General features: G+C 39.9%; 1 protein-coding gene across 5 annotated transcripts in view; it reads left to right on the forward strand.

Moving 5' to 3' along the window:
- The window catches only part of ACC (acetyl-CoA carboxylase), a 78,139-nt gene that overhangs the window by 31,559 nt on the left and 33,939 nt on the right, over positions 1–12,641 (forward strand). For all 5 annotated transcript variants that reach the window (XM_076211865.1, XM_076211869.1, XM_076211867.1 and 2 more), the window contains 8 exons: positions 568–707; positions 1,887–2,053; positions 3,485–3,591; positions 4,160–4,291; positions 6,438–6,641; positions 6,796–6,914; positions 7,509–7,782; positions 9,720–9,913. In XM_076211865.1, coding sequence (XP_076067980.1) covers positions 568–707; positions 1,887–2,053; positions 3,485–3,591; positions 4,160–4,291; positions 6,438–6,641; positions 6,796–6,914; positions 7,509–7,782; positions 9,720–9,913 — 1,337 coding nt within the window. The remainder of the gene's footprint in view (positions 1–567; positions 708–1,886; positions 2,054–3,484; positions 3,592–4,159; positions 4,292–6,437; positions 6,642–6,795; positions 6,915–7,508; positions 7,783–9,719; positions 9,914–12,641) is intronic.

Raw genomic sequence — 12,641 nt, forward strand, 5'->3', positions numbered from 1 at the left:
TGAAACTATATCAATAAAAAAAAAAAATCATCCTTTACCCAAAAGCTTGAAACCTATGCAACCCCTTACTATCAGCACATTGAGGCACATTTTATTTTCTGTGGAGAGGGAAACACCTAACATAAGGTTTATTTAAAAATCCTGTAATTATTTATTAGCAAACTAAAACAAACAAAAACAAAAAATATGTAGCAGCATAAAAAATGTATTTTATGAGTTGAAATTAATATTATCCCAGGCCACTTCTAGGAAGGCTACATGACCTCCCTGCCAAGGCTACCTCACCTCGTGTCTCTCAATCCATCCTTGTAATCCTCACCATACTTCATAAACACTTTATATCTCAATTATGTTTAAGCTTTTCATTTCTGCCTACTCTGAATTCCAGTTCTCTGCTCTGTACAGTGTTGTAGGCACAATTACCTTGTCAGACAGTCTTCTCTTTGTATCCTGTCTTTGACTTTGGCTACCTCCCTTGTAAGGGGAAAAAAGCCCATGGTATATGTATGTATGTATATATATTTTATTAATTCATTTATCATAGGTACTTTTTTCCTCTCTCTCCAGGAAGTGATAGCTTCTATATCTGGTCGCATACCTCTTGCTGTTGAGAAAAAGATTAGGAAGTACATGAACATCTATGCCAGTAATGTTACTTCAATGCTGGCTCAGTTCCCCTCACAGGAAATTGCAAGTGCTGTTGACAGGTAACATGGAGGATATATTTTCAATATTTGGGGATAAGAATACCATCACTGATCCTATGCATGTCATAGAAGGTGACATTGGGATGGAGTGAGGGCACAAGGAGTCGCACTCTCGGCATTTTTCATTCAGAAGAGGACCTAGAAGCAAACTAGAATCTTAGTATTTAGGTCTTTGAATGTGTGTGGATGTGGAACAAACAACAACAAAATGAATGAATGAATGAATCAATCAATCAATCTGTTGCCCCTGGTCTCTCTTACAGAGGACTCGTGGTCTCCAGGTTCATTCACACGATGCTAAAACAACCATCTTCCTTTTCATAAACATTCTACCTATCTTATGAGAACAGAGAGGATAAAATAAGGTAGAATGTTTGTGACGAGAAGGTAGACATTTTCAGCATTGAGTGAAACCAAACTGAAAGGGAAAGGTGTGTTTGTGTATGTGAATATGTTAGGTAGGGTGTTGGAAGTGGAGAAAGGGGGGATGGAGAGGAGTGGTCCTGTCGGTGGGTGATGAAATGTGTGTGGTTGAATGGAAACGGTTGTCATCAAGGATAATGTAGGTAAAAATGAGAATAGGTTGGGGGTTATGGGTGTTAATGAATTGGGATAACCCTGGTAGTGAGAAAAGTGAGTAGGAGAGGTTTGGAGTAATTTAGGCTAGTGTATAAAGAGCCTTGGGTAAAATGTCGGTGTAGTTGTGTTGGGTGATCAGAATTTCTATAGCAGGAAATGAATAAGAGGGGAATATGTTGTGCTAGGAAGAAGTGAAAGTAGAAAGGAAAAATTTATATGTGTTGGAAAAACTGATGGTATTGAATACAGTGTTCAAGAAGAAAGGTTTACATTAAAATTACTTGGATCAAGGTGGTTGGTTGGCTTTTGAAACACTAATAGTAGATGATGGCTCATGGTTTGCTTCTTTACATGTCAGTTGACAATTGAAACTGTACTTGCTTTCCATTAAAATGTGTCTTTTGACAAAGAATCCATGCATATTTTGCAATACTCCTGACTGCTACATACTCATGGGTAAATACTAAATAGCAATTCATAATTTGTGATGTTTAGGCTTTATGTATGCTTTCATGGCAGAAGCTCTTGGTATTAAAAACCGATATACACAAACTGAGAACTCTGTATTTAATATCACTTTTTTTTTCATGTGAATTGTAGCCATGCAGCATCCCTACAGAAGAAGGACCGGGATGTGTTCTTCATCACAACACAGGGGCTAGTCCAGCTGTGCCAAAGGTACAAGAAGGGAAGTCGAGGCCGCATGACTCAAGTGATTCAGGAATTACTGAAACATTACCTGAGCGTTGAAACACAATTTCAACATGGTAAGTGGTTTTCAGGTGTATTTACTTTGTTTTCCAATGGTTTAAGTTTAGATTCACATAAAAATAATTATTAGAAGTTACAGTTCAGTTGATCAACAAAGAAACTCTGATCACAGTCTATACATAGTTCAAAAGAACCACACTTGGCTACATCTCTGTGGCATGGCTCCCTACAGTCAAGAAAACAAACAGAAAACTTTCAAACCAAACAAAACTAAGTATTAAGAACAAACAATACTAGAACTACAGTAAAACAACCACATATAGAAACTAAGATCTCTCAATGAAAATAATAGGCACACAACTCTATACATCGGTAATATATCACAAACACTCATTCTGTCTTACATACTTCAACAAAAAAAACACACCAGCAGCATATTACTCAAAGATCTGCAGCAACCTACCATCTGTAGCACACAACATATACTTACACTTGTGTTTTGCAATAGTGTGGGACAGTTTCTGTGTCATTGGCTTCTAGTAGCAGAAGGGAAACAGTTGCTAGTTGTCAGTTTTCCATGTGTGGGAAGGTGGAGGAAGACAATTGAAGTTGTTAGAGCTCCTGCTCCCAGTCTTGAGACTGAGAGTCGGTGCACTTCCAGGTGGAGGTGAGGGGCCATTGGATGCAAGAGGAATGTCTGTCAAGCAAGGAAGGGAGAAAGCAAAAGATAGGTGGGAATGGGGAATATGTATGAAGAAATTATATAGCCTGAAGGAATTTCTTTTAATCTGCTCTGTATATGTTTCAAGTGAGTGAGTGGTGGGGGTTGCCATGTAATGAAGTGGTGGGGGGGGTTGTCATGTAATGAAGTGGTGGGGGTAAACCAGCTTCAGCTCTTGGGCCTTGCTGTGAGGTGCTGTGTTTTGCTGTATTGCCTCTGACCTGATCAGTGCGACAGGTCACGGGCTCAAACAAAGCCCGTGGGAGTGATACTTCACTCCCGAATCTGGAAGAAGAAGAGGAAAAAAAAAAGGGGGGGGGGAACAGGGTTGACCCCTCATCCACGAGGGGCGGGCTAAGATGGGAAGGACAGTGATTTTTTTTTTTTTTTTTTTTTTTTTTTTTTTCCCCCTCCAGAAGTGTAAGTCATCTCCCATAGAAGGGGGAAAGGGCCTTTTGATATATGTATGTGCTGTATGTATGTATTCTACGAGATGAACAAATGTGTTGTGGTGTTGGAGGAGTTAATCTGTAGATGAAACCAGCAATCCCCATTCAGTTGTATTTAGCTTTTGGGTCCCCTTCTCTCCCAAATCATTTAAGAGTTAAAAACCTATTTCAACAAACCATTAGGTAGTGCCTACCTTTTTTGTATATTTGTTCAGGTCTCTGCTGTGTGATTTTATTGAGCTCAGTAAAACCTGCCAGTATTTAAGCATCTGATGGTGCTCTTATATTGTGTAACCACATTCTTTGAATCTCTGCAGGTTCTTATGATAAGTGCGTTCATGCTGTACGAGAAAAGCACAAAGATGACATGAGTATCGTTCTGTCAACACTCTTCTCCCATTCACAGCTGCCAAACAAAAATCAAGTAAGTTTGAATTAAAGTATTGCTTAAAAGGCTAAATAATATTTTTGTTGTTGGTAATGAGGAAATGTCTCCTTTCTTATAAAAGTTGGGTATGATACGTACAAAGTAATGATTATTTTTGTTTTCTTTTATGTAGGGAGGGTGGAGGGGAGTGGAGTGTATTTGGGGATGGAATGGGTGGGAATAATTTTGTGCATTTTCTTTTTGGCTACCTCCCTTGAAAGGGGGAGAAAGCCTTGGTATATGTATGTACAATCAACCCACTCATTATGTAGTATTGGATCTTCTGCAGGAAACTTGCAGCCCTGAGGAACCTAACCACAACCATTAAGTTGGCCCATAGGTCACCCAAGAAGAAACGTACTAAAGTAATATTGTTAGATATGGATGAGTGTAGGGCATTGTATAAAACACGTTTTGTGTCTTCCTGTATTGGGCATGTAGTGTTTTGGCACTTAGGAGTTGAAGGTGAAACTCGTTTTACCTGATGAATGTTAGATGGGTCTATCATAAACTATTTGTCAACATTGCTTTTGTTTAGAATTAATATTTTTTTTCTTAATTACAGATGGTGATTTGCCTGATTGAGCATCTTTGTGGTCATGAGCCAGGGCTGACAGATGATCTGTCAAGCATCTTGGAGCAGCTGACCAAGTTAAACAACAAAGAACATTCCAGGGTTGCACTCAGGGCAAGACAGGTAAGACTCAATTGATATTGATATTAGTAGTAATGATAATGGAGAAAAGTGGGAGGTGAGCCAGCTGTTGTTTGCGGACGACACTGCGCTTGTGGCAGGGTCAGAGGAGGGATTGAGGAAGCTGGTGGCAGAGTTTGGGAGAGTATGTGATAGAAGAAAGCTAAAGATCAATGTGGGTAAAAGTAAGGTGATGAGATGTACAAGGGGTGAAAGTGGCAGTAGACTGGAAGTGAACATTAAGGGAGAGCGACTGGAGGAAGTGGATAGTTTTAGATACTTGGGTGCAAGTGTAGCAGGAAAAGGTGGAGTGAAGGTGGAGGTAGAATGTAGATTGAGAGAAGCGAGTAAATGCCTTGGTGGTTTAAAGAGTGTAATGAGGAATAGACATTTGGGAATGGATGCGAAGAGGAGACTGTATGAAGGAGTGATTGTGCCAACAGCACTGTATGGGGCAGAAACGTGGAACATAAGAGAAGAAGAGAGAAGGAGTTTGAATGTGTTTGAGATGAGGTGTCTGAGAAGTATGGTGGGGGTTACTAGGCTAGATAGAGTGAGAAATGAGGAGGTGAGGAGGAGAACAGGGGTGAAAAAGGATTTGGGAGATAGGGTTGATGAAAGAATATTAGGATGGTTTGGACACATGGAAAGAATGAGTGAAGAAAGACTAGTAAAAGAGGTATGGAAGGCAGATGTGGAGGGAGTGAACATGAGGGGACGTCCTAGGATGAGGTGGATGGATGGGGTGAAGGGGGCTTTGGGGAAGAGGGGAATGTCTGTTGAGGAAGGAAGGGAGAGGACGGAAGACAGAGGTGAGTGGAGAATGGTTGTATATGGATGATGTTGTGACTGCATGAGGAGGAATGGGCGGGGAAGTGGGGGGTGGGGTAGTATGTGTGAGTAAATTTTGACGCAGCCCGAAGGGATTTCTCCCCGTCCTCTCCTTATATGCAAAGGGGGACGGAGAGGGGGGGTCGCCGATTAAATGAAGCGGCCTCGCTGTGGATGTACTGTGTCTTGCGACACTGCTTCTGACCCAGGGCGGTGGGCAGGGTGCAGGGATGACCCGTCATCCAGGAGGTGCTCAGATGAGAGGAAGGGTGGGAGGGGTGTGGAGTGTATTTAGGGATGAAATGGGTGGGAGTGTTTTTTATGCCTTTCCCTTTTTGGCTACCTCCCTTGGAAGGGGGAAAAAGCCTTGGTATATGTATGTATGTAGTAATGATAATAATGTTAATAATTGTTACCTCACTTTACTGACTGGGAACCCACAGCCCTGCGATGGCAGGCAAGGGTCCTTACATTCTCTCGCAGATTTCTATGAATAAAATAGAAGACTGCTATTAGTGTTATATTAGTATGGCACCGTTTTTGTGTCGTTGGTTTATTCTAAGAGGAAGGGAGCAGTTACTAGTTTTCACCTTTCCTTCTTTGAAGAGGTGGAGGAAGTGCAGTTGAAGTTTAGAGAGAGAGTGTGTGAGTCAGTTAGTTTGTTAGTTAGTTCTTGGGCTCCTTCCAAAGACCAAGTGTCAGCCCCTTGGGGCTGTACCTCCAGCTGGAGGTGAGGGTGTTTACAAGTTTTGAAGATGAGTGACCGGAAGATGATTGTATTAGATATTCATCTTGTAGGATCACCATTTGCAGGTATCCATCATTGATGGCAGTGGACAAGGTGCTGGGATGACCCGTCATCCAGGAGGTGCTAAGATGAGAGGGAGGGTGGAGGGGTGTGGAGTGTTTTCAGAGATGGAATGGGCGGGAATGATTTTATGCCTTTTCCTTTTTGGCTACCTCCCTTGTAAGGGGGAAAAAGCCTTGGTATATGTATGTATGAGAAATATTTTGTCAAGATGTTCTAGATAAGTGAGAAGAATGATGAAAAAGAACTAGAATCATGTTAATGTTGCATTTCTATTCTTCAATGTAACACCACCTTTGTGTTCAGTTGGTCACACTCTTGTAAGGGTTATGATTGGGGGGGGGCGGAAGTTTGAATAGTTATTGGGTATGTTATGTAGAGGACCATTTGTTATTTCAGTTGAGATTTACTTGCTACTCCGTGGCATGAGTACATTGAAGAATGCACAAAGTAATTCTGTTTAGTATATGAATTAACAGGTGTTTATATTGTTTCTTGTTTTTACAACAGGTACTCATTGCAGCTCATCAGCCTGCATATGAACTCCGCTTCAATCAGATGGAATCCATATTTCTACCAGCCATTGACATGTATGGCCATTCTTTCCATCCAGAAAACCTTCAGAAACTCATTTTATCAGAGACTTCAATATTTGATGTCCTTCATGCTTTCTTCTATCATAGCAATACATCTGTCCAGATGGCTGCATTAGAGGTATGAATATTGTCTTGGTAGAATAATGTTATGATACTTATATTAGGTTTTGTGGATTTATGGTTCTCTCAGATGAATCTGATTTTTTGATTTTGATTACTTTGTTAGGTGGTAAATGATGTTGAAGTGAATCTTTGCCAATCTCATGTTACAGGTGTATGTTAGAAGAGCTTACATTAGTTATGAACTCACCTGCCTTCAACATAGAGAGCTGTATGGAGGAGTTTGTGTTGTGTTCTTCCAGTTTCTGCTACCATCTTCACACCCCAACAGGTATTTGCAAAGAGGATTGGTAGTTGTGAGTTAGGTGGTAGACCTCCACCAGATATTAATCCAACTGAGAAGTCACTCCCAAGACAAGTTAGAACTACACAGGGATGCTATTGTTCGGGTCACAACCTTGCATTAAAACGGTACCAATATGGTTTCAGCCTGGTAACACTCCACTTGCTCTAGATGTAGTCACCACATAGAAGATACAACACATTGTACTGCACTAACTTCCACACACCATTTCCAGATAGCGACACAAAATTTATTCTCTGACTTGTAGACTGAACCAGTGGCTGTGGCAACTTACCTGGGGGACATAGGTCTCCTGCAGGAGAGCTGGGGCAATGGGTTTGTATGCATGCTCTCCTTCAGTCCACTTACTGGTACACTTCCTTCCCATAGACACACATTGAACAATCTCACCATCTACTCCATTGTTATTACTCCAAACTGTATCAGACATTCCACATGACATCCATCCAATCCAGGTACCTGTCCAGCTTTCAATATTTGTATTGGTATTAAAATTATTTTTGGTGGTAGTGCTGTTTGACAATACGAGTGATGTTATTTGAAATTTAATCTTTGTTTCAGAATACCCCACAACAAAGTTTGGAGTACATTGGAATATTCTGATCCCCACCAGTTGCCTCTTGACCCTCCCACTAACCTGGAGAATTGCCAGCGCATGGGCATAATGGCAGCTTTCACCAAGTTTGAAGACTTTGAACTGTATTTTGATGACCTCATGGATTTCTTCTCGCCCAAACATGACCGGACATTGGAAGGAGAGATGAGCCCTAGGGATCAATTGGGGTCTTCCTTCGGTGTAGGTTCTGCATTCCCAGATGTCATGGGACAGCAAGAGGTAGGAAAGACACTTTCCCTCATAAGGGAGGTAGCCAAGTGAAAACACACATCTGTCATACACAAAACCCATTTAACTACCCTTCCCATTTCTGAGCCTTTGGGATATAAGGTTGTCCCTGTCCTCTATCTCACTTCTTGGGCCAAAGGTAATGCACAGGGCACAACTCTTCTACATTAGGGCCTGACAATTGGAGATGGTTTACCCCTCTGTATCCTTTTGGTTGTGTAAGTGGCTTTCAGTTTTGACCCTTGTGTGGGTATTCATCTCTGATCTTGATGTGACATTAGACCTTACATGTATATTCTTTTTTTTCCAGTACATGTATTTTGCCTCTCTTAACCCCTTCGATACGATGACGTCTACATAGGCATCATGAGGAGCAAGTGGGTACGCGAGGATGCCGATGTCAGTGTCTTGATTATATTTATTGTAGTTGTACCTGCGTGACCCCCATACTCTGTAAACTGGCTTCATCATATTTTCTATGGTTATCAAAATTCACGGGTGAAAGAGAAGAGCAATACAGCGGTAACTTTATTTTTTATAATGCGAGTATTATGACGCAACATCGTACATCTGGCAGCTAATGCTGCCCGCGAGATTTTGGCCCGTATTGAAGAGGTTAACCTCTTCACTCCGGGGCACATCGCACGTCTGGCAGCATTAGCTGCCCGACGTGCGATGTTGTGTCATAATAATCGCATTATAAAAGATAAAGTCAGTGCTCAATCGTTCATTCTCTTTCACCCGTGAATTTTGATGACCATAGAAAATATGATGAAACCAGTTTAGAGAGAATGGAGGTTACATAGGCACAACTACAATAAATATAATCAAGATGCCGACGTCGGCATCATCCCGTACCCACTTGCTCCTCATGCTGCCTACCTAAGCGTCACCATATGGAAGTGGTTAAGTTCCATGTCCCCCATACAGTGTTGTTGGCACAATCACCCTTTCATACAATCTCCTCAGCATCCATTCACAGATGGCTTTTTCACGTAACACTTTTTAAAACCCCATGTAATTTACTTGCTTCTTGCAATATGCAATTTACCTCCACTCCTCTCTTTCTTGCCATACTTGAGACTTAGAATGCAAGAGAGGCAGAGAAGAAAAGTTTAAATGTGTTTGAGATGAAATGTCAGAGAAGGATGGTAGGGGTTATTAGGTTGGATAGAGTGAGAAACGAGGAGGTGAGAAGGAGAGTGTGGGTGGAAATGGAGATGGCAGATGGGGGATGATGAAAGATTATTGGGATGGTTTGGACATATGGAAAAAAAGAGTGAAAAAAAATTAGTAAAAGGTGTGTGGAGAGCAGAGGTCGAAGGAGTGAACTTGAGGGGATGACTGAGGATGAGATGGATGGATGGGGTGAAAGGGGCATTGAGCAAGACGGAAACGTCTGATGAGCAAAAAAGAGAGAAGGCAGGAGATAGGGATGAGTGAAGAGTGATTGTATTTAGATGATACTGTTATGCAAGGAAGGAAGGAGCAAGGATGCTCATGTGTTAATGATATTTTGATGCAGCCCAAAGGGATTTCTCCCCATCTTCTCTCTTTCTTTATGAGGGGATGGAGAGGGATGGGGTTGCCAATGAAGTGAAGCAGCCTTACTATGGGTGTGCTGTGTCTTGCTGCATTGCATCTGACCCAGGGTAGTGGGTGAGATACAGGGATGACCTGTCATCCATGAGGAGCTATAGTGAGGGAAAGGGTGGTGGATGGGAATGGAATGTGTAGGAGTAGGTACATGCCTTTGATTTGGCTACCTCCCTTGTAAGGGGGAAAAAGCTCTTGATATATAGATGGACTTATATTTTGCAATGTCCAGTGTTTATTATATGTATGTGTATATATGTGTATGAAGAAATTTTGTTTATAGTTGTGTATTATTAGATAATGAAAAGTGTCTGGGATTTTCTCTATATTAGAAAGAGTTCAAGGATCCCATACACATCATGAACATTGGAATTCGCTTGGATAAAGAGATGGATGATTCAGAGCTAAGGGAATTGTTTGCCAACTTCTGTGCAACAAAACGTAAGGAATTCAAAGATGCCGGCATTCGCAGGATAACATTTGTGGTTTTCTTTAAGCAGCAATTCCCACGTTACTTCACGTACAGGTAAGCTGACACTTCATTGCCTTTTCATTCATAAAACGGTAAAAAGCTTTATTCATCTTATAGAGGCAGCTTAACGGTTAATATATTTTTTTTGGCACAATATTAAATAGTTTATAGCCAGTTTTACTGATAGCTTTAGATTCCTTTTCATAAATTGCTGTTCTTCCTTTTATTGCCAAGTTAGGCTTTCTGCATGGATTGTGGTGTTTTTCAAAATACTCAAATTTATGTTGACAGATTTTCAGTGATCAACTTTTGTGTATGCAAACTGCATGAGACAAAATTGAGTTTCAGATAATTTTGTTTTTCTTTTCTTTTAATATGCAGTAGTTTTCATGCCCATGGCTTTTTACCAAATTGTATTAGTAATAGGCAGTTGTAAAAAAATTCTCCTGGTCAAGTATTGATTTCTCTAGAATATGAATTGTGGTAATGCCTTCCGTACTGAAATATTGTCAAAGTGATGAAGAGAATAGTGTGGCAGGAGCTAAAATAAAAGGATAAGTACTACCTAGTATGGAAGGGCTTTATTTAAGATTGGTTTAATTGAATAGTGGTTTTTCGACCTTTTTCAATCCATTTCCCACCATGAATTTTAAACATTTATATGGCTCCCCTTCATTCTTCCAAATCCCACCCAGCCCTAAAAGAAAGGTTAAAAAATAAAAAATAAAATTATGGAAAGAAACCCTTTGTTGCAAAGTTGACAGTTATAACACCTTTTGTTTCTTCTGCCAGGACAGTAATGGCATTTTTTTTCCATATTCTTATTCCTCACATTATAGAGAAATGTATAATTTGTAACAGCAGACCATAACCCCCATGGGTTCTTTTCATGACTCCTTTGTGGGCCATGGCCCCTCCAGGTCCCCTTCCATACTAAGGAGGTGCTGTGGTGATGCTTAGAATATCCTGGTGACAGACAGAAGAAAAGCATTACTGCCCAATATGGAAAGGGGATACTCAAGGCCAAGTCAAAATTGTTACAATTGAGATTTTCTTTCACAAAGAGGAGAAAAAAAAAAAGGAATTGATATTTTCTTTCACAAAGAGGAGAGGAAGAATGTTAAACTTAGGTTTATGACCAAAGCTTGCAGTTCATAAGGTTTAAAGTTAACTTCATTCACACCGTCTTGTACTTATATGGGGGAAAGTAGCATTTTTTTAATACATAACAGCAATAATGCTCCTGAGAATTTATTCAGTTATTCATTTGTTTTAGTGCAAGGTGCAGGGATGACCCGTCATCCAGGAGGTGCTCAGATGAGAGGGAGGGTGGGAGGGGTGTGGAGTGTATTTAGGGATGAAATGGGTGGGAGTGTTTTTATGCCTTTCCCTTTTTGGCTACCTCCCTTGAAAGGGGGAAAAAGCCTTGGTATATGTATGTATTCATTTGTAAAGAACATTGTAGAAATATTGTAAAATTTGCAGAATTTGGCAAAAAATATCCAGTGAAGAAAAGTTCTTGTAGGTATTCATTGATTTCTGTGATAATAGTAATATGTGGTGACAGTTCAGTTTTATTTCTTAGATTTATTATAATTTTTAGTAGTATAAAAAGCATGTAAGACAGGGTATATTTAATATAAACTAATCGAAAAGGTTAGAGATAGAATATGAAATATTATGTATGGGAGAAATGTGTTAGAGAAACGTTAGTAGGCATATAGAATTTATATTGGAAAAGCTGCATCTTAAGCATTGAATTAGCCCTCAGTTCTACTGCTTTAATGTCATATTGGGGCCTTGTTTTAGGATGGGAGGGAGTAACATGGAGACAAGTCACTAACTTTTTATTTGGAGGGTTAGAATATTTTGTTCACCTTATTTTTCATTGAGGAGAGTTATTTTGACAATACAAGTCACATTGACTTATTGTGACTTAATGTACCCTTAGGGTATTGAATTTCCTTACTGGGGTATTGACTGCATGGTTCTATGTAGTCAGTACTTTAAGAACTGCTTTGGGGTATTGTAATTGGCCAGGGCCACATATTGTATCCTTCATTATATGTTAGGGAAAAATCTCTTCTCATAATGGAAGACACTGAAATGTTTGCACAACATGGTTCCCAAGAATCAGCAAAAGAAATATATACACGTAAAGTAGATATAATTATCAAGTAAATAAAGGAAAAGAACCACCCACTTGTGGAAGTGCCAGAGGAGTGTTCTGGTGAACTCTGGTAGCACTTCACCTCAGGATATGGGGTGAATGTATGTTTTGATTTGCACAGCATTAATGCGGCACAGATAGCAATACAAAATTTCTTCCCTTAGTGACTAAGACACCAACTCTAGGGCTCTTGGTTATCTTGGGGCTACAGTTCCTTTACAAGAAGGAACCAGTTGACTGATTGACTGACTGAATTACTTATTTTCTCAAACTTTTACTCTCACGTTGTACATATGAATATAAAAGATGCACAAAATCACATCTTGCATGTGGGCTATACAGAATTGCCAGGTTATGCATGATATAGAATTTGGGTTAGTATAGTTGTTGAAACACGACATGCACTATTGGTACATCGAAGATGAAATCATTTTGCTATGCTAAGAAACATGGTCCTCAGAACTTTTAAAAGAAACCTTAAAGCAATTTACTTGACTAAAGCTGTACAAAAATTGCTTTTGTTATATTAACAATAGATCATGTATTCCTTTATTATGCCCCTGTGGCAGAATTTTTTTTATTTTATTTTTTTATTATGGTGGATATTTTTAT

Source organism: Oratosquilla oratoria, chromosome 29, assembly GCF_046742065.1.
Source record: "Oratosquilla oratoria isolate Oo_2021 chromosome 29, ASM4674206v1, whole genome shotgun sequence".
In the NCBI taxonomy this organism is placed as follows: domain Eukaryota; kingdom Metazoa; phylum Arthropoda; class Malacostraca; order Stomatopoda; family Squillidae; genus Oratosquilla; species Oratosquilla oratoria.